Genomic DNA, 25,715 nt, shown 5'->3' on the forward strand with positions numbered 1-25,715 from the left:
GAGAACACGACCATCCAGCCCTGTGTGAGTGTGGCACTCCAGTTTTAACTCCATGGCCTTAAAGGCTCCTGAAAGGAACCTTGGCTCTGCGTAATCCCTCCTGGGATCTGTTCTAAAGACTCCGGCAAGACCCTCCCAAGGCCCTCTAGCTTCCCAACTATGATGTGAACATGGGGCCCTGCCCTTCCCCTCTTCAGGGGACTGTGGGATTCTAAATAAGAGGCTTAGAGGGACAGAACAACAAGTCAGCAGCATGGCTCACCAGAGAGTCCAGGAGGGTGTCCAGTTCTGGACCAAACACATCCCCATCTGAGAAGTCATCCAGGCCCTCAGTGCCGGGGAGCGTCCTGCTGCTGCCGTCCAGGGGGCCCAGGAGGTCCAGAACATGAGGGAACAGGGGCATTGTGGGAGTGGAGGGGAGCAGAGCCGGGGAGCCTCGTAGGTCCACGTAGCAGTCTGTGGAGGGGGTGGGCTCAGTAGCTGAAAGGGCCCTGTGTGGTGGGAGTGTTGCCTAGCCACTAAGCCAACACCTTCCCTCTTCCCCTGTTCCACAGCGACCTGCTTTTTTTATTCCCTGTCCCGGCAGGGCTCAGAGGTAGTCAAGGAAGCAAGGCGGTCTGGAACTGGGGGTCCCTGAGTCACCTGGCTCTGGGGTGAGCAGTGCCTTCTTCAGGCACCTGTTACATATACCTGGAAGCCCACGGACAGAGGAAAGGACGCGAGGACTCTGAAATGTGCTCAACAGGGCAGGTATGGATGGAGGACAGGGACGAGCTGAGGAACATTTCACCCGCTTCTCAAGCGAGCGACAGTGTACTTCCTGTCCTGCCTCAGGGAAGCCCCTCAGGTGTCCCACTCTAACAGCTGCCACAGTACCTGTTTCGATGTCATCGATTGATCCCAATCCGTTAGAGGTTCCCTGTAGAGAGGAAGGTCGGGTGAGAGGGCAGGATGGACCGGGCTCAGGGCCCAGTGCATTTCCACGTGGCTAAGCCAGGGCCGCTCACCGAGGAAAGAACACCTGTCACGCATGGAGGCTGGTTTTTCAGCCAGGGCCTGGGCAGCTGTGGGCTGGGAGAGGCGTGACATAAACCAGCCAAGAAGGTGTACTTCGGGGGAGCATGGTCCCAGGGAAGACGCACCTCTGCGTCTTGGTTTCCTCACCCGCAGAAGGGTAGAGTCCTATTCATACCATGAAGTAAGGGTTTTGGGTTATTTTGGTTTTGCTTTTGAGACAGGGTCTTAAGAATAGCCCTGGCTGTCCTGCAATTCACTATGTAGACGGCTGGCCTTGAACTCAAGAGGTCTACCTGCCTCTGCCTCCCAATTGCTGGGATTAGAGGCTGTGACAAGGATTTTTACCAAGCCGTCTACATCACAGATGGTTTTTTTATACCCTCCCCCAGGCTCAGCCCTCAGCCTCACAGGACACTTCCCTCTCTCCAAGGAGAACGGTGGGGTCCATCCCCACTGCAGAGACGGAACAGAATTCACAGGTCAGGCAGCAACCTGGCCTGTAGTCAGACATTCCCTAGACCACAGGCCCAGTTCCAACTCAGAGGGTTCTGCAGAGTCTGAACTTTGCAGCTGCATGAGCTGAGGTCAGGTTGTTCTGGGAGAGCACTGTCCGGGTTCAGGGAAAGGCTGGAGCTTGCTCTCTGGTCTGGCCAATCTGTCAGCCTATCTGGACTTGTTTCCTTGTTTGTAAAGTAAGGACACACTGTCACACTGCCTGGAACTATTACGGAGACAAATCACCTCAGAAGAGTGCCTGGCACGCTCTGTTCTCATGTGTGTAACGTGTGCTGCCAGGAGGTTGGCTCGCAATGTCACTTCCCCAGCCTTCCTTCTTGGTACCCAGTGAACTCCTCTGCCTTGTTTCAGCTGTAAGGGACACAAGTCATTCCTCTACCCTGAATGCACTCCCTCTTTTTCCTGATGTTCCTGTGGTGGAAAAGGCCCAGACACTCACCATTAGCCACCCCCCCGCCCCTCAGAGGTCAGCAGTAGCAACAATTGCAGCACAATCCATCCAGACCTGCCTCACCTACCTTGCTTAGCCAGCATTCTGTGAGATGCTCCACAGCCCAAATACTGGTCAAGGCTGTCATTGCTGGGTCAGACTAGGACTGTCCGACTGAGGCCTGCCCTGGCCCTGTCTGTTCTGCCCTTTCCTTGGGACCAGGTACTTTTCCAGCCCCGCTCATGAGCCTGTCCACACCTGTCCCTCAGATAAGTTGCAAAGACCGAGGCCACCGTGCTGATCACGGAGCTGCTTTTCTCCGTGTAACACAGAAAGGAGGTAGTGGCACACGCCTTTAATCCCAGAACGTGGAAGGCAGAGGCAGCTGAATCTAGGTCAGCCCCGTCTACAGAGTGAGTTCCAGGATAGCCAGAGCTACACAGAGAAACCCTGCCTGGAAAAACAAAACGGTGAGGGGAAGACAAAGGAGGCCCCCAGAGGAGGCCCCACGAAAGCGTCTAAGGACAGCAGTGATGTACGATGAGTGAGGACTGCCCAGCCCTCCTGCTGCCCACACTTGCCACGCTACTCTTTCTCTGCCCTTTCGAACAGAACCTAATAACATCCTCTTAGCAATAAAAGGCCTAAGAAAGCCAAAGCCCTGAGGGAAAGGTTGGCCACCTCAGGCGCTCTCAGGATCTGAGCCCCAACACAAGCAGCTGCCAAGCACATACTCAACTGAACCCTGAGGAGGAACTATAGCAGTGGTCTAATGAATGTCTCTTCCTCTCCTGACTACAGGCCCCAGCTCAGGTTGCTCCCTGGCCTGCTTGTGAATCCTGTTCCCTTTTATTGGAAGGACCCTGCTGTTTGAGGTTGCAGTTCTCCCAGTCCAGACAACCATTCTGAGCTCAGCATTAAAGTGCAGGACTCCCTCTCCCCAGCAGGGCCTGCTGCTCTCTGCCTGACCTCATCTGAAAAGTGTCTTTAGAGAGATGCCCCTAAACACATCTGCTTTATGGCCTTTGACACAGTGCCCTGCTAGCTCTCCTCTCCAGGCACCTATAGGATAATAAGGTATTGTTTTCCCATTCATACGATGCTGTTTAATGTAAATCAAGCATCCTTGAAGTGCCTAGTTCTAACCAATTATGCACACCTACCCTTGGAGCCCCCTGCCCGCTACCCAAGGGGTATATAACCTTTGTTCTCTGGAATTAAAGTTGAACTAGCTCCCTGCACTGGTTCCCGGAGTGTGTGATCTCCACACAGTGCTCACCAGCCATTCCAGCCTTGTGCTTCATCTCCTGCCCCTCCTGACTTCATGGGCTAGTGGGAGACAGCCCCAGAGGCAGGAGGAGAACCTTACCCTTTCTAACTAGCTTAAGCTATACCCCCTCCCCAGACATGAAAACGCTTCCCAAAGAGGCTGCCTTGGGCTCCTGCTCCATCAGCTCACAGCTTCCTTCGTCTTGCCCACTAAGCTCAAGAGGACTTTGTCCTGTAAACTCTGAGAACTGCTTTCGAGAACAGCCTAGGCCACTCAGTTCTAGGCGCTAACACACATGGAGTGACCAACTGGCCAGAAAAAAAGACTCCTGTGCTGGAAGCCTTTGGGGAATGCAGCAACTAAATCTCACGTGTGATTGTCACCTACACTATACTGCCTATCCTATAGATTCAACAGGACGCCAGGGGCTCGGCCTACCACACCACCTGGTGCTTGCCTCTACCTTCTCAGATGTTTCCTGGACTGAGGCAGGCTTGGCCTTGTCGTCTCCACTCTGCTTGGGCTTCTCACAGACCTCCATAATGGATGGACCTCTGTGGATGTGGTTAGGTGTACCAGTAAGGAGGCAACGTTTGGCAAAAGGCGTGATAAGGGGCCTTGTGCCACGCATGGTAATATTTGTGGTTCACTGCCTGGCATCACCCTGACAGGTGAATCCAAAGCTCTTGAGAATGGATGAAGAGAGACAGGTTGGTATGAAGTTGGAGAACATCTGGGGTCCTGGGCCCCATCCTACCTGATCTATCACGCCAGCCAGGGTGCCATTACTAAGCAGAGAAAACGTTTCCAATTCCTGCCAGAGATTGGGGAGATGTGGACAGAGATTAAAACTGTGGAAAGAGGCAAGGCATCCCACTAGCCAGAACAGCAAGAAACCCTGACGCCTGACTCTGGGGTCATCAGTGCTACCTACCTAGGGCTTCCTACCCCCAAGACTACCGTCGCCACTTGCCCTGGCTCGCAGGGTTACAGTGGGTTTTTTGTTTGTTTTTGTTTTTTGTCTTCCAATGGTGACCTGGGCAGAGGATCTAACCGTACACATTCCTGTGACGTGCCAGGCACCATGCTCTCATTTTGGTCCTCCGGTGAGCCTGCTGAGGTGACGTAATTATCTGTCTTCCAGATGCAGAAACTAGTGAAAACATGCACTAACCCGGTCAAGGTCAGGCCAGAGAAACTTAAGCCATGCGTTCTGCTGCATGCAGCTTCCAGACACACAGCAGGTGATGATATGTGAGTGTGAACGAGCCCAGCAGATACTAATATTCACACAGGCACCATGAAGGGGGCGTCTGAGAACACAAAACTTTAGGGCACCAGGGTCAACTTGGGTCATCTTCAAAGTGGGCATCGGAGGGGCGTGTCTTAACAGCTAGGAGCATTCGCTGGTCCCTCCTTTTCCCCAAGGTCCTGCAACTCATTCCAGGGCTTTCAGCCAACAGGGAGGAAGGTCACCTGCTGTCATCCCCTCTGTCCTTACCAGGCTCTGGCTACCTTGCTCAGGGTCCCGACAGTGCCTAGGCCCGTCCCTTCACCCCTCTTCTTTATCCCAGATCCACTCACCTGGGGTCTCTTATATGCCTTCCGAACCCGAAGCCCGAGCTTCTGAGCCAGCTCCTGACCCAGCTGAGTGACATTTTCATCCTAGAGAAGGCAGGACACAGGCTTAGATACCCCTGGTGGGTAAGGTTGCCCGGGGGCACAGAGCTGTGCTCCTGGACATCTGTGTGGCCCTGGGAGGCGACACTGGCTTTCGAAGTCACATGCTGTGTACAGCAGGAATGATTTGTTTTTGTCTTTTTTTCTATCTTATCTCTAAGACTCCCTTTGTTGCTCTGGCTGGCCTTGAGTTCCTGGGATTATGGGTACACCCTACTGTACCAGGCTGTTTCTAATTTTTATTTATTTCTAGTGATGCTGGGGCTCAAACTATGTTGTTTTCCGTTTTAATACCAACAAGGTCTCTGTGTAGCCCTGGCTGTCTTAGAACTCTCTTTGTAGACCAGGCTGGCCTCCGGCTCACAGAGATCCGCCTGCCTCTGCCTCCTGAGTGCTAGGATTAAAGACCTTTGCTACCACGACTGACTAACACTTTCTCTTTATTAACCTCTTTTCTTTACAGTGTTGGGGAAGAAGCCCAGGGGCCTGCACATCCTAAGAAGCCACACCCCCACGGGCCACACCCCCAGCCCTTAACTATTTTACTTCTGGAACCCAGCGAGTGCTGGCGTCAGTGAGCACAGCCACTCCTTGACTGCTCACTGTCACCTCTGTCCCTCCTCAGAGGGAGCCATGCTGTTGGTCTGGTGTTTTCCTCCAGATCTTTCTAGAAAGGTCAGCGTTGTAAAGAAGAGGACAGGAGTCCCCGCACAGCCCCTAGCCCAGAGATAAAGCAGGAAGGACCTTTCATGGATGTGAGCTGATGTGTGAAAAGGGAAGCACTTTGTTCAAGGCCACACTGCTGGGGGAGGCAGGATGGTGTCAGACCTAAACCCGGGGCTGTTTCGGTTAGCCACCAGAGGGCTGTGACTCCTGATGTGTGCCTATGAGGGTGGCATACAGTAAATGCTTATAAAGTGAACAGAGGCAGTGGAGGGCCTATGGCAGTTTTAGTGAGGAAACGTCTGTGGTGGTGGGAACCACATAGGCAAGTCAAGCAAGCTCTCCGGTGGTCATTTCCCACTGTCTTTTCCCCACCCTGTGAAAGCCCTAACACCGACACCTCCACATGTGTCTCTGCATCTTGAAGATGAGGCTGAGAACACCAACCTCCCAGCACAGGGCTGCTCAAGGGTGACGCGCGTCACATACCTACGGCGCAGTTTTAGCAACGCCAGCTGGCAAACTGTGACCACATCAGCATCCCCAACCTCCTACGGTGGAGGAGGAAGCAGGGACCACGGGAGGGCCAGTCCGGATGTGTGGGAGACAGGACTCACGTGGGGAAGCGCGAGGGAGCACCGGCTGCTGCATTCATAGGCCTCTTTGTGGCGCCCCAGCTCGTTGAGGGCACGCGCCTTGCGGAACAGTGCCCGGATACTCTCGCCATCCAGGCCCAACGCCTTCTCGCTGTCCTCCAGCGCCTTCTCATACAGGCCCTACAGGAGACAATCAGACAATCGGGTCAGGACCTCTGACCTTTGGAGTGGAAAGCAGCCTTACTTCCCTGCGGAGGAACAGCATGGGCTCGGGCTCAGGGACCCGGCTGAAGAGCTCCTGGCCAGCTCAGGGAGAGAGGGCGTGACTGACTCTGATGGTGTGTGGTGGTGTGAACATGACTCCCACAGACTCATGTGTGTGAATGCCTGGCCCATGGCTGTGGCACTATTAGGAGGTGTGGCTTTGTTGGAGGAAGTGTGTCACTGTGGCTGAGGGCTCTGAGGTCTCATACATGCTCAAGCTATGCCCAGTCTGACACACAGTCTCCATCTGCTGCCTCTGGATGCAATACTGTCTGCTGCACGCAGCCACGCTTCCCACCATGATGATAACGGACTGAACCTCTGAAGCTGTCAGCCGGCTCCAGTTCAATGTTTTCCTTTATAGGAGTTGCCTTGGTCACGGTGCCTCATCACAGCAGTAAAACCTCGACTAACGCAGAGCCGCACAGCGTAGGGATGATGGGTGGTGGCGGGTACTGGGAGGACGCTAGGGGCGTGTTCTGTAGCAGGGGGTCTACTCGGTGACAGATCTGCCGGCTTGTCTGCCCTTGGCTCGGGACATCATGAGCTGGGAGCGTCAGGAACACCTCACGGAGAGAGGGTCACCCTGAAATTCTAGCTCAGTTCATCTGAGGTGGGGCTCAGATGAACTAGAACTCTCTTTGTGGCTAGTATGTTTTTCTGACGCTGTGGCTATGAATGTTCGTAGGAACGTACGCCCAGCTGGGTTCATGGAGGAGCCAGAGGCCTCCATCTTGTTTTCTGAGACACAGACTTCTCACTGGACCTGGCTTCACCGATTGGATAAATGCCTAGACAATGAGCTCCAACGGATGTTATATATACGGGGAAGGGTGTGAGGGGGTGAATGTGTGTGTATGTGTGTGCGTAGGTGTGAGTGTGTCCATATGAATACGTATGTTTGTGGATATATGAGTGTGTCTGTAAATGTGTGTGCATTACGAATGTATGTGCATGTGTGAGGGTGTGTGTACTCTGAGAATCAAACATCAAACTCAGCTCCCTTGTGCTTGCAAAGCAATAAGGCAAGCACTTTACTGAGCTGCCTCCACAGATTCCAGGCGCCGGCGTGGTGCACAGATACAAATGCGGGGAAAACACCCATGCAAGTAAAATAGAAGTTAGTATGAAAAAACTCAAACCAGGCACAGCGATGCAGGCCTTTAATCCGAGCACTGAGGAGGTGGAGGCAAGTGTAGGTAGCCCTGTGAGTTGTAGGCTAACCTGGTCTACAGAGAGCTCCAGGATAGCCGGGGCTACAGAAGGAGACACTGTCTTTTGAAACTGGAGAGCGGGACATAGGAAGGCTGTGGAGGAGGCAAGCCCAGGTGAGGGCGCACAGGGGCACGGTGAGCGCAGGGGAGGGCCCAGGCTCACCATGGTGAAGTAGCAGGCTGCCCTGTTGACATACAGCTTGCACAGCAGCTCCCGGGGCAGGGCCACCTGGTCGGAGGCGGCGTAGTCGGCCACGTTCAGCCCTTCCATGTACTGCACCAGAGCCTGCTTGTAGTCTTTTTCCCGGAACAGGTCATTGCCCTCGGCAAACAGGTTCTGCACAAGCTTGAGCAGGAAGGCCTGTGCAGGGCAGGCATGAGGAGGCTAAGCAGGTCCCCATCCGGCTGGGCTCAGGCACAGCCCTCTACCCTGAGGCAGCAGCCCTCCCCTGCATCCACCATCAGGGTGGCACTCACCTCATACTCTTCTTGCTTTAGGGGTAGGGTTGACCTGGCAGGAAAAGAGAGACACAGGACTGGGTGAGCCCATGGCCTGTGGGGGCCCAGGGCTAGCACTTCAGGCCTGGGGTGGTACAGGAGGAGGCTTCTCCCACTGAGACCTCGGTCAGCTGTGGCTGAGGCAAGAGTGAGAGGACTGCATGAAGGTCACCCAGTTCTGATGGGAGGACTGCGTTTTCCCCCAGGCTCTCCCAGAGGCAGAGGCTGAGCAAGATCTGCCCAGCAGCAGTTGTCCTCTACCTATGAGCTCAGCCCTCTCCCAAGGAAAGCAAAACCCCAGGCAGTGGAGGTTGGCTGGGTTTAGGAAGGGCCCAGGCCTGGGAAAGGCCAAGAGCAGAACAGTCAGACTCTGGCCAAGACAAAGCAGAGGGTGACTTGAATGGGGACAGGACTGCCTCTAGGAAACTGATACCTACTCCGGAACAGCGACCTCGTCAAACCAAATCTATACCGTAGGCGCATGGGTCGAGTCACGGAGGATCCACCTCAGGTGCCCTCAGTCTAGGAGGCTTTGCCCTCCTCCTGAGCTAACCCAAATATCACTGAGCCAGTGCCAGGCTCACTGACAGCAGCCAAGCCCTCAGCTAGACACCAACAAGTCACTCAGGGTCAATGGCTACACATCCTATCCTCTCCTGTGGCTAAAACCACAGCTCCTGTGAAAGACAGCATTGGCTCAGGAGAGCCTGCATGTCTGTCAGGCTGGAAGAAGGGCGGGGCTTGTCTCCTGGTCCCTCAGGGAGAGCATAACCGATGCTCGCTGGGGCAGAAGATGCAGAGGGTAATGGCAGGATGATCCGCTGGATAACCCAGGGACAGGCAGGCTCAGGCAGTACAGGCACATGTACTTGAGGCGTTCACGGCCTCTGCCTTGTCAGCCCCTTTCCCAGCTCATCGCAGCTCTCCGCGTCCCAGTGCACAGGGAGCAGGGCTCAGCCTGGAGGGAGACGAAAGCAGGACCCACCTGCCCACTGCCCACTTACTGAATGAACTGCAGCCCCTTCTCGATGTCGGCCTTCCGTTTCTGCCTCTCCATCAGTGTCTGCAGGGCAAGCACAGTCCATCAATCAGAGAGCATGTGTGTGCCGGGTGGGAGAGTTTGGGGTTGATGCGCAGCTGCTATCCCCACCGACCCTGCAGCTGTCAGAAGGCCTCTTTCTCTCCCACCCATCGCATGAAGGTTCGAAGGAGTCTTTAGAGTAACCATCTCAGGGATCATGCTTGCAGAACCACTGGACTCATTTGTGTGGTGAACCTGAAGGGCCAGGGTTATGTGGGGCCACCTGCCCTTCACCACACAATGGCCTGGGCATCGGTAGTTCCTGGGACATCTCAAGTTCAAAGGAAAAACCTTGTTTTGCTACTAAACTTGGTCATCTGCCCTACCAGGGACCAGAAACATAGGAGTACCAGGGAGAAGGAACATGGCCAAATGCAAACAATAGCCAATGACTGGACAGATGAGGGGCACCTGCCACAGGTCCTGCATTTAGTGTCCTTAGGCTCCTTTCACTCAGCAGCAAGAGGTGGGAGCCCACATACCCCCACCCACACCAGGGGAACCTCAGCTGGGGTCATAAGCTGGCAGGCCGCTGAGCCTACACTTGAACCCATGGTGTGCTTTCTTTCACTTCCACCAGCGGCCCCTTTGGGTCACTAATGGGCCCCGGTGGTGGCTGCCTAGGAAGAGTGCCAAACAGATGGCTGTGGGTGTCCCTGGCCTGCGCCTGGGTCAGGGCGTGGAGCTCGGCCCAGGAAGGCCCTCGGGAGTCTGTCTGCTTCCCTCTTTCTCCACAGCAAACCTGCAGGAGCTACATCTTTATCAGACAGTGAGGTGGGTGTGGGGCTGTCTAAGCTGAGGGGGACACAATGGGCACCCCGGGGAGCCCTCCATATGCAGAGAAACCAATGTGTGTATTCAAGGGCACTGACGCGTGCCCACCACCAATCAGGCCTCAAGGGACTGTGGAGAAGGCTCCTGGTCTGAGGCCAGTATTCACATTTGCTATGACTCTGGGCCTCAGTGTTCCATGGGGAGGATGGGCTGACGGCAGATCGCGTCACACCAGCTATCATGACGGCGACAGGGGGGTGACGGGTGCACAGTGCCTGCCACAGATGGCAGTCCAAACATCACAGGAACATGCATGATCCCACACTGCTCCTCCCTCTGGCGAGACACCGTACATGCGCTGCTTGGGGCAGACCCCTGGCTGTAATCCAGTGCCGAGGTGGGAAGCCAGCCATGACAGTTCCGGCTTCTCACTCAGTCTCTGTCCTCAGCTTGTCTGCCTGCAGAACGAGCCCCGAGTTCCTGCACACGACTCTGCCCCCTTGTCACGCCACCCTGCACCCGCGCTCACGGTTCCCTATACTTCCTGGGCTCACAGCAAAGGCTTTCCTCATGCACCAGTCTCTTTCCGTCTAGTTGGCCAGGAGCTGGGTCAGAGCCAGGCTCGTCCTGGAAGTACAGTTCAGTGGGGCACACAAGGCGATGCCAGTTACCATTCAGCGGAACCTGTGAGTTCAGGCCACCCACAAGCACCACATGGCATGGCCACATCTGCTGAGACCCCAGTGTTCGGACCTTGTCTAGCAATTCCATGGGTGTTGTGGCACTCACCTATAATCCCAGCGTTGGAAGCAGAGGCAGGAGGATCAGGAGTTCAAGGCCAGACTCAACTACTACAGAGTTTGTTCATCTGGGTCTAGGCTGGACTACGATTAGAGATCTTGTCTCATTAAACACACAAAACCACCAGCAGCAACAACCACCACAACAAAACAAGCATGGGGTTGAGGGCTGGAGCGATGGCTCAGCGCTTGAGGGCGCTGGCTGCTCTTCCAGAGGAGCCAGCTTCAAGCTCAGAAAGGTCCACCTGTGTCTGCCTCGCCAAGTGCTGGGATGACAGGCACGCACCACCAGGCCTAAACTGTGCTAGCCTCTTGAAGATCTCAGCGGGCCTGTACACGGCACAGAGTAAGTTAATGAATAAATGAATGAACATCAACTCGTTCAACCCAGCTATTTCACAGGTAAGAATGAGTAAATACCAAGTAAGTAAAAGAAAACCTACACCAAAAGAAATTAACACTCACATGCTGGGCATGGTAGCAAATGCCTGTAATCCCAGCGCTCCGGGAGGCAGAGGCAGGCAGATCTCTGTGAGTTCGAGGCCAGCCTGGTCTAAAGGGAGTTCAGGAGAGCCAAGGCTACACAGAGAAACCCTGTCTTGAAACACCAAAAAAAAGAAAGAAAGAAACAAACAAACAAACACTCACAACAGTGTTTCACACCTGCTGAGTGGTTACAATATGGCTGTCATGACCACCCCACTTTTACTTCCTTAAAGCTCCACAACAGCTTTAGAAAAATGGACACTGTTGACAGTCCCCATTTTGCAGAGGAAGTTGGGGGTACAGAAAACTAGCTGCCTCACCCACAGTGACAGAGTTGGTATATATGGATTTCCAACCCCAGCAGCCTGGCCCTAGAGCCTACCCGCATCACCTCTGCTGTCAAGCGAGCAGACCTGGCCATCCAGCCTCATGCTCAAGCCTTCCCTGCCTCACAGTAACTGCTGCTGCTTCTGATTACCTCAGGCACAGGCCCTGATGCCCCTCCCCCGGCCTTGACTGCAGTTAAAGCAAGAGTTGACTACACACTCAACTCCCTAACACAGAGTTTTTTTGTTGTTGTTTTGTTTTTTTTTTTTTTTTATTTTACTCGCCTCTTCCTGGACTCCAGGCTGTATCTGCAGCATCCTCCCACCTCTAGGATCCTTTCTGATGTCTCTGCTGTGGGCTCTTCTTTGCCCAGGCCTCAAGACCAGCGTTCCTGATTTCCCGTGGAAGGGACAGTGCTCCTGTTCTTTATGCCGTCCCCAGATGAGCTCCTGCATTTCATGATCTCATGAGTCACACTGGTGACTCACGACTCCACCTCCTGCCAAGTGTACCCCCCTCCTCAGCATTTCAGATTTTCACCTTCTGGGTAGTGGCGCCTGAATGTCCACTGCCAGGCTGGCCATGGCCTCCAGGTTTTTCCTAATCTTGGGGCCTCTAACCAAAACCCCGCTACCCATACCCAGAAAATTCCTATTCCTCTTTTAAGACCCCATGCCTGTGAGCTGGAGAGATGGCTCAGCGGTTAAGAGCACACTAACTGCTCTCCCAGAGGACCCAGGTTCAATTCCCAGCGCCCACAAGACATCTCTCAACTGTCTGTTACTCTGAGAGCTGATACCCTGACACAGACATACATGCAGGCTAAACACCAATGCACATAAAAAAAAAAAAAATGAGTAAGTTATTTTAAAGAATGTGGGGCGAGAGAGATGTCTCAGCAGATATGAGCACTGGCCGCTCTGCCAATGGACCAGTTTCAGTTCCCAGCACCCATGCGGTGGTTCCTCTGGCCACGTGGTGCACAGATCTACATACAGGCAAAGCACTCCTACACACAAAATAAAACCAGTATTTAAAAAGGCCTACTTCTTTCTGGTCAAGGCCGGCCTCGTCTACAGAGCAAGTTCCAGGACAGCCAAGGCTCCCCAGCAAAACCCTTTCTGAAAAAATAAACTACTTCTCTGTCCAAAAAGTCTTCTCTGATGCCCATCCCGGCTGAACACTGAACACATTCCTCCCACTGAGCACATTCCATACTGGACACAGTGTTGTTCCCTCCCCTCACCCTCTGCCTCAGCCAGAGCTCTGACCGTCATCTGGTCGCAGTTAGCCCCCAGTTCCTGCCACCTCTAACCTCCTAAGCATCTCTTGATGTGTGGAGAGACTCTCCACAGCTTCTCTCTCCAACTACAGGTCTCTCACAGACTGTCATCACGTCTTAACCACGAAACCCCTGAGGCTGGGGAGATGGCTCAGTGGTTGGAGCACTGGCTGCTCACCCAGAGGACCTGGATTTAATTTCCAGTAGCCACACGGCAGCTCACAACTATCTATAACTCCTGTTCCAGGGGATCCAACACTCCCACACATACACACAGACAAAACACCAATGTACATAAAATAAAATAAATAAAAACAACAAATGAACAAGCCAGGTGCAGTGACACAGGCCTATAGTCCCAGCACTCACGGAAGCAGAGGCAGGCTGATTTCTGTGAGTTCAAGGCCACTTTGCAGTCCACAAAATGAGTCCAGGACAGCCAAAGCTATACAAAGAAACCCTGTCTCAAACCCCACCCCCCCAAAAAAATAAAATAAAATAAAACAAAAAAGAACACAAACCAATCCAAACAAAAACAATGAACCCCTATAATTTGTCCCTACTCTAGGGACCAGAGCCATCTAATACCTACAGAAATATCATTCTCTTTCTCAAAACCTCTCAAAAGTGTGTACGCGTGTTGTACACACACACACGTACACACACACACACACAAAGTCTAAAAAAAAAACCACAGTGAAACCTGAATAAGCTGTCTAGTCTGGTAATGTACCAAGGCTGGTTCTCTGGTTTTAATAATATACATCAGCTACACAAGATGCCACTGTGAGGGGAAGCTGGGCGAAGGGGATTCTTGGTATAATTTTTGCAACTTCTTGTGAATAAAACGTTAAGACAAACAAACCTTCCTGTGACACCACGACCAAGAGGACAAAGTCCACATTGTTTTGCTGGGTACGCCTGGCCTCCCCTGATCCCGTGGCAAAGCCCAGAAGGTCACGCACCAGCAACGATGGACCATCAGGTTGCCTCCTCCATACCCAACACTTCTTTAAAGCTCAACGGTGATGTCTCCCCTGCCAGGAAGCTTTCTCCCCACTCCACCCAAGCTCGGGGCTCTATGCCCGTGAGGGCCTCCATGCTTGTGCTAGCTGATTGCAGTTATGTGCATGTCCCTAACTCCCCAGGTATCGCTCCTGAAGGCAGAGGCTGTGTGTAATTCATCCTTGAGAGCCCGAGAAACAGTACTTAGGAATGGATGGTCAGGAGGGGACTAGAGTGAGGAGGCTTTCCCAGCACAGGAAGCCTGAAACCTTAGCCTCTGATACTCTGAGAGAAGAGGCAATTACCCAGATGAGAAAACGGAGGCACAGCGAAGCGGCCGGCCAGGCTCCCATTGTGAGAAAGGACAGAGCCCCGGCAGTCGGCCCTGGGGCCCCCCTCAACACGGCCCTCCCCACACCCTGACTTCACCCTTCGCGCATGGCCTCAGGTTTAACTAGAGCCAGAATGCAGGCCGGCTACATACCGTGTCCTCGCCACCCGAGCTTCCGTCAAGCCTGAGGAGACTTGGCTTCCCCAGTCAGAGCAGGAAAGGTTTCACTGCACCATCCTCAACCCTGGCCAGCAACCTGGGTCGGCACTCTCTCTTCCCCAGAGCCCGTCAAGTATGCCTGCCCATCCTGGGCTCCCTGTTCTACCGACACCGGGGAGGGTCATGCTTCATTTCCACAGATCATCTGCAACCTGTTAACTCTGAGCCGACAGGGGCCATGAAGGGAGATGAGGAAAGGCCCTCCTGAGAGCTAGCACTCCCTCCAACGCTGAACAGGCGCACACTGCAGTCCTGTCCCACACCGCGGCATGCCCTTCTTATCGCGCCTCAAAGACTGCAGATTAGTAAAGAGCTCCTGCTTATCGCAGCTTCGGAATTACAGTAGCTACACCTTGTTGAATGAACTAATGAAGATGTCCAGGGCTGGGCAGAGAGCTTGGTCAGTAGAGTGCTTTCCTTATACGCACAAGAACCCGAGTCTGATCCTCAGAACCATGAAAAAAAGAGTTGGGCCTACTGGCACATGCTTATAATCCCAATGGTGGGCAAGCAGGGACGGGCAGATTCCCTGTGAGCTCCAGACCGAGACCTTATCTCAGAGAACAAATGGAGAGAAGAAATGGCTCAGGGGCTAAGGGCACTCGCCTCTCTGGGAGAGGACCCTGAGTCAGCTCCCCCAACCCGAGTGGCAGCTCACAATGATCCGTAACTGTTTCTGGGGGATCCGACACCCTTTTCTGGCCTCTGTGGTCACCAGGCACGTGCACGGTACGTAAATATACATACATGCAGGCAAACACTCATACACGTAAGATAAAAATAAATCTTAAAAAAAAAGGAAAAGAAAAGGAGATGGCTCCCAAGGAATGTCACCTGAGGTTTTCCCTGACCTCCACATGTACACAGGAACTCTATACATGCACATCAACACACATGTACAAACACACACTACCCACGTGCATCCATCCATCCATCAACACAAACATACGCAAGTCCACCGGGAGGACAGAACCGTTTCTCCTTGCAATCCCATCTATTTAACTCGGTGCATTTCCATACAGCGATCCGAGAAGGGACTGAAACAAAGGGCTCTGTCCTAAAGAACCACTTGTGTCCACTATCATATCAAAAGTATGATTTATCACCCCATTGTTCACAGAACAGTGAGGCTTAGACTGGACAGGGCAGGCCCAAGGCCACACTATCGCTGAGGAAGGCTAACCGCTGGGCCTACCAGAAGAGTTGGTTAAGAGGGGAGTGTGAAATAAATTGCCCACTGGCCTCGGCAACCTGCAGTTTGCTTTCTTTGAAATTGGCCATCTTTTTTTATTTTTTATTTTTTTGAGACGGGATCTCTCTGTGCAGTCCTAGCTGTCCTGGTGCTCACTATGTAGACCAGGCTGGCCTCAAACTCCCAGAGATCTGCCTCCCAAGTGCTGGGATTTATGGAGTGTGCCACCATGCCTGACAACTCATTATTTTTTGAATCCTTGTTTTTATTATTTTTAAGTGTATGTGTCGGCACATGGGTATGTGCAGGTGAGTTCAGCTGCCTGACGAGGCCAAAGGCTGCACATCTCCTGGTGCTGGAGTTACAGATGGCTATGAACCCCTCGACTGACCTTGGTGTTAAAAACCAAACTTGGGTCTTCTGGAAAATCATCAGTGCTCTCCAGCCCCTGACAACTTAATCCCAGCACACAGGAGGCAGAGGCAGGAGGATCTCTGTGAGTTTGAAGCCACCCTGGTCCACAGAGTGAGTTCCAGGACAGCCAAGGCTACACAGAAAAACTTGTCTTAAAAAACCAAATAAACAAAAAATGCATAGGACGAGGAAGGCAGAGCTAAGAGTGAGGCACAGAAGGAGAGAGGACAAGTGTCACCCAGCAGAAGCCAGAGAACAAACAGCAATGGGCCTGAGCTAGGAGCAAGCTGAGCAGGTTGAAGGAAAACATGGGTCAAGGGGCAAATAAGGTGCAGGGAGCAGGCTGTGGCTTGATCAGAGAGCTACAAATCCTCTGTGATTGGATAAATGAGGCTGGGCTGTGCCTGTATCCAGAAAGTTCTAGAAGGCTTCCAGCAGGAGTGACAGGGTCTCACTTAAGTCTCAAGAAGCTCCCTTTGGCTGCTGCATGTAAAATGACAAGGATTCGAGAAGACAAGAAGGCTTACTACAATAGTCCAGGCTGGGTGGAGGCAGAGAATGGAGAGGACTCAGGAACATCCTGGATGTTACAAAGGACGCTTGACATTACCTCACACTAGATGGTCTTTACAGCTGTCTAAATCGATCCCTGGACCTCCACACCAAACAGGTAGGGGTGTGTGTGTGTGTGTGTGAGAGAGAGACAGAGAGAGAGAGAGAGAATGTTACTGGACCACAGAAACAGAGACAGCGTTTTCTAAATCCGTCCCTGGACTTTTATAACACATGGGGGGGGGGGTGTTTGCAAATGTTACTGGACCACAGAAAGGAAGACAGAGGCCAAGAACGGTGGTATACTTGTGTGCGTGCTGGCAGTGTGTCTGCTGCTAGGGCTGGGAATGAAAAGCAGGATTCTGAGTGTTCCCCCCTGCTCTGTGTCCCTCCGCCTGTGTAGGGGCAGAGCATCATAGGAAGGAACAAGAGAACAGCTGCTCCAGGGCAATCTCTGAAACCCCCAGGAGGGGTGGTCACAGCCTGGACCGTCACTGTGGGGCTCACGGGCAGGGAATGGCTCCTGCCCGATACTGGCGCCTCAGAAACTCAGGCTGGCTGGAGGATGCAGCTGTTGGCCTCAGAGAACGGGACACCCTGATCTCTTTCAGAGCCACAGTTCAGGCACAAGAGGCTCAGGAGGTAAAGAAAACGTCTCCATTTTCTCCCGAGTATCAGGCACACGTCTTCTTTTGACAGGCTGCCAGGAAATTATTGACTGTAGCACAAGCATGATACTGCGAGTGATAGGATATCACACCCTATTGTAAATAAATTAATAAATGACTAAAGAAAGGCTGGGGATAGAAAATGTTACCGTCCAGACAGACAGGAGATGAACTGGGCTGGGCAGGTGAGGTGGCTCATACTGCAATGGGGAAGACGAGCAAGAGGGGTACAAAGAATGTGAGGCCAATCTGGGCTACTTGGTGAGTCTAGGCTAGCCTGGGCTATAGTATGTACTCCTGCCTTAAAAAAACAAAAACCAAAACGAAAAAGGGGGCTGAGTGATGGTGGCACATGCCTTTAATCCCAGCACTGGGGAGGCAAAGGCAGACAAGGTCTTTGTGAGTTCAAGGCTGGAAAAAAACTGGACTGGGAATTGGGGATACAGCTCAGTGTGATACATATACCTGCAACCTCAGCTCTTGACTGGCTGCCAAAAAGCCCCGGGGATCCTTTTATCCGAAGGGCTGGGATTACAAGGGTGCATCCCTGAACCCAGCTTTTTAGATGTGCGTGTGTGCGCGTGCAAATGTGTGCGCACGCACTTGTCTTTCACTCTCTGCTTCTTTGAGGCAGGGTCTCTCTCTAAACCCGAGGCTCACGCTTTCGTGGCTAAGCTGGAAGCCACTGAGCACCAGTGACTCTCCTGTGCGCACCCTCCTCAGACCTGGGGTTACAGGAGTTTGTAAGGACGACACTTGTTACATGAATGCCGGGATCCAAACTCATCATCACTGCCTAAGTGTTTTGGGTTTTTTTGTTGTTGTTGTTTTGTTTTGTTTTTCGAGACTGGGTTTCTCTGTGCAGCCTTGGCTGTCCTGGACTCCCTTTGCAGACCGGCCTCATGGGTCCAGCTGCAACAAGTGTTCTTAATTCCTGCTCTCTGTCCAACCGCTGAACCCAGCTGTTTTAATGTGGGTGCAGGGGATCAAACTCAGAACCTCTGGCCTGTGTAGCAAGCACTCTACCGGTCATCTCCTCAGCACCTGAGACGGAGGGAGGCATGGGAAGTAGGAGTTTAAGTCTGACCTCAGCCACACAGTGAGTCTGGTTTACACAAGACCCTACAAAACCCCTTGGAGTCCCACACGCTTGCCTCTGACTCCATCTGTACGACAGCTACATGGCTGTGGAAAGTGTTCCTGGCCTCTCTGAGCCTCAGGCTAATCATCTGCAAAATGCGGCTGATAATAGTAATAACTGTTTTGCTTCAGGGAGTGATTAGCTGGATCTGATATACAGGACACAGAAGGTGCCAAGCAGCATGTAAATATGTGGTAGCTGCTGTCCTTATTTCCACCTCGACTTCTGATATGAGGCTCAGGAACTGTTCCTGAAGAAGTCACCTGGGTGGTTCTGAAGAAAGGATGGTTTCTGGAGGCAGGAATGCTGTACGCCTTCCCCAAGGGGGCTCTCAGCCTGCTGAGGAGGCTGTGCTAAGGGGCACCTGCAGAGACCAGCATGATGCCTGCACAGAAGCAAACCCACAGAATGGGAGAGAGTTCCGGGGCTGGGGCTGGGGCTACCAGAGCGGGGGGCAGGGGGATATGAACCTGTTTGCTGTTGACCATTAAGGAGATGAAGGAAGCTGGCTTCTGTGCTGGTTCTGGAGTTGACATTGCAGTCACTTCGGCCATGCAGTCTCCAGCGGCGCGCTGCAGCCAGCTCCCCACCTTCTGTGCTCTCAGGTCTGCCCTGCTGGCCCCACCAGCCCCTCCACTCACCCTTTACGGTCCCTTCTGTAGACACACTCAGTGGGCTTTCCAGCCTTTCCAAAAACAGAGCCTTCTAACCTCTGCGTCTGACCTCTCTTCTGTTATCAGTAAAATGGGAGTAACAAGGCAATACCTATAGGATGATTTGGGGATTCAATAAACTGATCATCTGGGTTTGGCCACAGGGGAATTACTGGGTGGTTTTTGCTAAATTAGTAAAAGTTTTTCAAGTTCCCTCTAGCTTCTTCTTTTTTTTTTTTTTAAGGCTTATTTTACTTGGGGGCTGGAGAGATAGCTAATTGTTGAAAAACGCTGGCTGCTCTTCCAGAGGCCCTGAGTTTGGTTCCCAGTACCCACATGGCAGCTCACGACCACCTGCAATTCCAGTTCCTGGGGATCCAGTGCCCCCACACAGACATGCGTGCAGACAAAACACCAACACATATTAAAAATAAGTAACTAAATCTTTAAAAGACCAATTTTAAGACGGGCATGATGGTGCACACCTTTAATCCCAGCACTCAGGAAGGCAGACGCAGGCAAATCACTATGAGCTCAAGGCCATCCTGGCCTTCAAAGTGAGTCCAGGACAGCCAAGGCTACACGGAGAAATCCAGTCGGGGGGGGGGGGTAATTTTATTTCTAAGTGTGTGTGTGTGTGTGTGTGTGTGTGTGTGTGTGTGTGAAGGCTGTGTATATGAGTGCACGTCCCTGAAGAGGGCACTGGATCCTGGGGCTGGAGTTACAGGGTGGAGTTGCAAGCCACTTGACATGAGTGGTGCAATCTGAACTCAGGTCCTTTGGGAGAGTAATACATGCTCTTGATCACCTAGCCACCTCTCCCCTCCACTTAAAAAAACAAACAAGCAAACCCCCAAAAAACAAACAACAAAGAGAGTCTTCCTCTGTAGACCAGGGTGAAATCTTCCCGCTTCTGCCTCCAAAATGCTGGGATTGAAAATATATGCTACTATACCTGGTACCCTCTCTCTCTCTCTAGCTTTTTAAGACACGGTCTCTCCGTATAGCCCTGGCTGTCCTGGAACTCCCTCTGTAGAGCAGGCTGGCCTCAAATCACAGAGATCTACCTGTCTCTGCCTCCTGAGTGCTGGGACTAAAGGCGTGCGCCACCACCGCCCAGCTGCTTTTTCTTCATTTTTTTAAAGTTTTATTTTAAATTATATGTACGTGTGTTTGTATGTGGGTATGTGCACCTGGGCACTGGTGTCCAAGAAGGCCAGAAGAGGACATTGATCCCCTGGAACTGGAGTTACGATGCGGTTGTGAGGCACCCAACAGGGGTGCTAGGATCCTCTAGAGGGGCCGCATACCAGCTGAGGCATCTCTCAAGCCCTGACCCTCAGCTCTTTCACTGAGCTCTCTTGGATTATTATCAAACCCCATCAGACCTTAGGACTCCTCAGAACGTGCTGGTGCACGCCTGCAATCCCAACACTCGAGGTAGGGGCGGACGGCCACTGCATAACGGATGCCAACTTGGTTGCTACAGCCAGTTCCCAGGCTACTCTGTGAGACCCCCTCCCCCGTCTCAAAATTCACAATGTGAGTAATAATAATTGTAATAAAATTTAAATTTAAAAGAAAAACAAATGCTCTCGGGGCTCATTTCCAGAAACGGAAACTCAAGTACAGAAAGTCAAAGGGCAGGCAGCAACAGAGCCAGACTTGAGCTGAAACGCCCAGCTGCCCCCCACTCTGTGGCTGTCCCAGGTGATTCATTCCTCTGGCTTTACCTGTCCCTGCCTCTGTCCTCGCTCTCCGCTTGGAATGGCCTCTGTTCTGGCCTCTCTGATCCCATCTTTCAAGCATTCGCCTAGAAATTCCTCAAGAAAGACCTTCCACCCCAGGCAACATAAGCCTGCCTCCTCCACACTGGGGTGTAATTCAATTTGACAACATAATGGCTGAATGTGGCCTCCCAGCACGTCCGCCCTGGCTGGAGGCAGAAGCAGAAGCGGAATGGAAGCCAGTTCCTGTCCCTGGCTCAGGTTAATGATCCATATCTGCCCTGTGCCCAAGCTCTACCCAGGGTGTTCATGGAGGCCCCCAGCTGCCCCTAAGGAGTGGAATTACTTAATTCTGCAGTCAGGACTATGCTCTCTCTACAGCCATTCTGCTTTTTCTCTGGGGTGTGGGCACTCAGATACCCCAGTCCAGCTTTGGGCTTGCGGTGCCTGCTAATCTCTCCTAGCGAACCCTTATGGCTTTGGCATTTGACAACTTCAACTTCCCTGACCTTTGCTCCAGTCTCCTAACAGTGGAGATGAAGTGGGCAGGTGCACACTCAAGGGTCAGAAAGGCTCAGGTCCAGATACAGGAAGGCGACTTTGGGGGAGGCGACCACATGAACCTTGAGTCCTCCAGTATCTTCTCCAGTAAAATGGAGCCACGGGTGCCCGCCCTTCACAAAATATAATTAGACAAAATGGAAGTAAAAAATAATAATTTTTAGAACTGGGCGGTGGTGGCCTTTCATGCATGCCTTTAATCCCAGAACTTGGGAGTTTGAGGCCAGCCTGGTTTACTGAGTAAGTGTCAGGACAGTCAGGGACACAAAGAGAAACTGTCAAAACAAAACAACAAAACAAAAGCAAGAAAACAAGAAAGAAAAAAGTATGTGTATGTGTATATGTATAGTGCTTTTTGGTTAGTTTATAACCAAAGGCATTTCACAGATGTGGTGTCATCTGTCCTTCCTAGAAATTTTATCAGGCAGACCTTTTCTTTTCTCCCTCTCCCCTTCCCCTCTCTTAACAGGGTAATAGACCAGGCTTGGTCTTTAACTCACAGAGATCCGACCGCCCATGCGTGCCTCTGCCCCCCAAGTGCTGGAATCATAGGCATGCACCACCCAGCCTGGCGTGGGGGGCATTTTTTAATACTTCTTTTCCAGGTAAAGAATGTAAGGCTTAATGTGTGTCTTGCTAGAAATGTACACAGCAGAGCTAGGCCTTTGGAATAGTTTTCTGTCTCTGGATGTTCACCCTGTCCCAGAGTCCTGTGTGACCTAACAAGTTAAAAGGTCCTCTGGTAAGCTACTGTGAGGCAGGTCTTGGACCGAGCTCCTTATTATGGTCTGGCTGGAAACAGGAAGGTAAATTCAGTAAGAAAGCATGGGCTTACAGAGGTGGTCCGACGGCTAGGAGTCCAGCCCATACATGAGGGTCAGGTTCAGGAAGAGACCCTGCCTTTTCTGGAGTCTGTGCTTGCACACAGGTGCAGGCATCCACACACGTGTTCGTGTATGGACACACGCCATTAGCCTTTTGAAAATGAAACTGAGCTCGGTGCAGTGGCGTACACCTGGAATCCCACCACTCAGAGATGCAGAGGCAGGTGGATCTCTTTGAGTTTGAAGCCAGCCTGGTCTACAAACAAGTCTAGGACAGCCAGGGCTACACAGAGAAGCCCTGTTTCAAAAAAAAAAAAAAAAAAAAGAAAGAAAGAAAAGAAAAGAAACTGAGAACTTATGAAGAAAGAAAAGAGCTCACTGGTCTGTGCAGGACAGAAGGCAAGGTGGCCGTGGAAATGTGTAGGAGAGTTTCCTGTAGGAGGTGGAGCTTAGGATGAAAGAGCAGGATGCTTGCCCAAGGCAGAGGACAAGGAAGACTATCTTGGGTTAACTTCTATTACTGACTGACATTTTAATATTTTAAAAATTATCATCATTAGGTATATTTTTGGTTTGTTTTTTTGTTTTTGTTTTTGTTTTTTCGAGGCAGAAGGTTTCTCTGTAACAACCTTGGCTGTTCTGGAACTAATTCTGTAGACCAGGCTGGCCGTCAGCTCACAGAGACTCTCCTGCCTCTGCCTCCCCAGTGCTGGGATTAAAGTCGTACATCATGCCTGGCTAAGATTTTATTTTTTAAATCATGTGTGTGCACGTGAGTGCAAGTGCAGGTGGCGGCAGAAAGGGTGTCATATCCCCTGGAGCTGGAGTTACAGGCAGTTGTGAGCTGCTTGACAGAGGTACTGGGAACTGAACTCCTCTGCAAGAGCAGTTAGCCGCTGAGCCACCTTGCCAGCCACCACCACCCCTCCTTTTTTCCTTTAAAACAAGGTCTCCAGTCAGGCATGCTAGGCAGGCCTCTGAGTTTGAGGCCAGCCTGGTCTACAAAGTGAGTTTCAGAACAGCCAGAGCTATCCAGAAAAATGTAGAGGAATTGTAATTCAGAACATGGCTGTCCTGGCAAGAGATCACATCCAAAGATGTTCTAGGTCTGTGTGATCCAGCTGGAATACAAACATGCTTTAATCCAGGAGACAGAGGCAAGCAGATCTGAGTTCAAGGCCAACCTGATAGAGAGCAAGTTTCAGGTAAAGAAAAGCTAAGCTTAGATCCAGGACTGCTGGCACACACCTTTAATCCCAACGAAGGTAAGGTTGCTTTGTAAAAGGAAGCACTCATGTTTGAAAGTGATATTTAATTGATGGCAGAAAAAGTAACAAATCAGAGAAAGACTTGACAGAATAGGATATGCCCAACTCTCAGGAGAAGAGGGAGGAAAGGGAAGCTGCTTAAGGGAGCAACACAGAGAAGGAGAGAGAGGGGGCAGTTTTACCTGGACAGTAATAGGGAAACGGGTTGCAGACAAAGAACACAGGTGAACATGGAATGAGCAGAGAAGGAGCCAGAAGATTAGCAAAGGTTGTTTGGAGTTAGTTTGAGGTCAAGCAGAGCAATTCAGAGACTTAGAGAAGCCAGACTGAATAGGTCAACTTGGAGAGGTGTTTGAGCCAGAACAGCAGAGTTGAACCAGCTGGCCCAGAGCTCAGTAAGAACAACAAGGGGTGAGCTTATTCAGCTGTACGTGTCAGAGACTGAAAACATTCTAGGCCTAGATAAGATTGTATGAAGGCTAGAAGCATCCAGGAATAGACCTAGGTTAACTGACGGAGGCAATAATCCTCTGAGACAACTGAAATAAGCGAATAATAGCTATGCAGGTATTGTCATTTTAAGAGTCTCAAACCCACTATATTTGTACTGGGTTTGAGAAGATTGTGCTGTCCCATACCTAAGAATCAAGAGACAAGCTCATAAAATTGAACTCAGCATCCAAAAAAATTCAACAAGTAGCTAAGCTTGGTGGTACATGCCTGTAAATCCCAGCACTCAGGGAGGCAGAGGCAGGTGGATAACTGAGTTAGAGGCCAGCCTGGTCCACAAAGAGAGTCTAAAACAGCCAAAGCTACACAGAGAAACCCTGTCTAAAAACAACAACAAAAGAACAAACAAAAATTCAACAAGCCACACTGCTACATTCTGAACTGTCCTACCTAAACTGGTTATAGCTCACAGTAACCATTAAACAGACATTATGGAACCACAAATCCACTCTCTCACCCTCAGGGCTCCCTCCCAGAATCGGAGATTTGGAGTCTGGTAACTAGTTAGGAATCCTTGCTCTCTTGTGTAAATTTCCAGCATGATACCCAATTCTCTACACCTTCAAGTTCCTCATCTGGAAAACACGGATGGAAAATGTCTACGGTAACGGCCATGAAGGGCAGATGAGCCCATGTATGTCCAGCTCAGGATGGATGGACACACATACACACACACACACACTCCCCCTTCAAGAACCTGCTTCACCCAGCTTTGGGTCTGTCTTGGGAGTAGAGGAAAAGATTCTGCTGGAATTTCATGTCCAACATAGTTGCTATAATTATCGCATTTGTGTAAAAATTCAAGGCTCTGCATTCCACTATTTTCATCAAATTGGATGAACTGCTGGCACTAGGGAAAATGGCAAGAAGTTGGGGGGGGGGGGCGAGGACCTCAGTCCTGACTAACAACCTGGAAAAAAATGAAATCCCCCACGCTGTGGGCCCCCAGTCCCCGGACTTGAAGCCCAGACCCCTCCAGGTCCGTTCCCCCATCAATGTCCTGTTGGCACCTCAGCCATCCTGTTCTGTCAAGAATGAACTCTTTCTACACGATTCCTTCCCACTCCTGGGGCGTGTTGGGTGGAGGGGGGGGCTTTTGTCTTTGGGAAGGGCCCCAACCCAGGAACTTAACCAACACCTGAACCTGAGGGTCCTCTAAGCAGGAAAGAAAGAGTTGAGTCGCAGAGGGGAGCGTCCGTCCGCTGAGGGCCCTGGTGGGGGTCGGCTCTGCTTCTCCAGGGACCCCAGCCCTGCCAGGGCACCCCTCAATCGCCAGAGTCCCGGCACCCAGCAGCCCCCGTGCATCCCCCGCCTGGTTACTGCCCACCCGTGGCGGATGCCACGACCGGAAATGCCCTTCTGCTCAGCAGACCCAGACCGCGCCCCCCTTTCCTGCCGCCCCCTCCCCCAGGGCTGGGCCCGCAGGCCCCGGATCCCCGGACTCGCGTGGCCGCCGTAACCGACTCGGGCAACCCATCAGCCGGCCATTGTCCCTGGCCTTCGCCGCGGCCCCTCCACCTCTAGGCACTGCAGATCCAAAGCGAATACAAAAGGAGAGGGGGGATCCCCTACTGTCAGACTCGGACCACCCCCTTGCAGCGGGATCCGCAAAGCATCCGTGCAGCCCCGAAGCTCTAGACCCCGGGGGGAGACTGCTCCCCCCCACCGCCACCACGGAAGAAAACCCCAAGACATCCCCTGGGGGGCTGCACTGCAGATTCGATCTCCCAGGTGGCAGGTGCCCCGGCACAC

General features: G+C 52.1%; 1 protein-coding gene across 2 annotated transcripts in view; it reads right to left on the bottom strand.

The window, feature by feature from the left end:
* Zc3h7b (zinc finger CCCH-type containing 7B) overlaps window positions 1–25,715 on the bottom strand; it is a 44,539-nt gene that overhangs the window by 18,320 nt on the left and 504 nt on the right. The window contains exons 2-9 of one of the 2 annotated variants that reach the window (XM_060388993.1): window positions 9,153–9,211; window positions 8,128–8,161; window positions 7,814–8,011; window positions 6,194–6,352; window positions 4,818–4,898; window positions 3,991–4,047; window positions 877–919; window positions 263–456 (exon numbers count right to left, since the gene is read on the bottom strand). In XM_060388993.1, the coding sequence (XP_060244976.1) occupies window positions 263–456; window positions 877–919; window positions 3,991–4,047; window positions 4,818–4,898; window positions 6,194–6,352; window positions 7,814–8,011; window positions 8,128–8,161; window positions 9,153–9,205 (819 nt within the window). In that variant the 5' untranslated portion in view covers window positions 9,206–9,211. The remainder of the gene's footprint in view (window positions 1–262; window positions 457–876; window positions 920–3,990; window positions 4,048–4,817; window positions 4,899–6,193; window positions 6,353–7,813; window positions 8,012–8,127; window positions 8,162–9,152; window positions 9,212–25,715) is intronic. The other variant, XM_060388994.1, reaches the window with a different exon arrangement.

Source organism: Meriones unguiculatus, chromosome 8 (genome assembly GCF_030254825.1).
Source record: "Meriones unguiculatus strain TT.TT164.6M chromosome 8, Bangor_MerUng_6.1, whole genome shotgun sequence".
In the NCBI taxonomy this organism is placed as follows: domain Eukaryota; kingdom Metazoa; phylum Chordata; class Mammalia; order Rodentia; family Muridae; genus Meriones; species Meriones unguiculatus.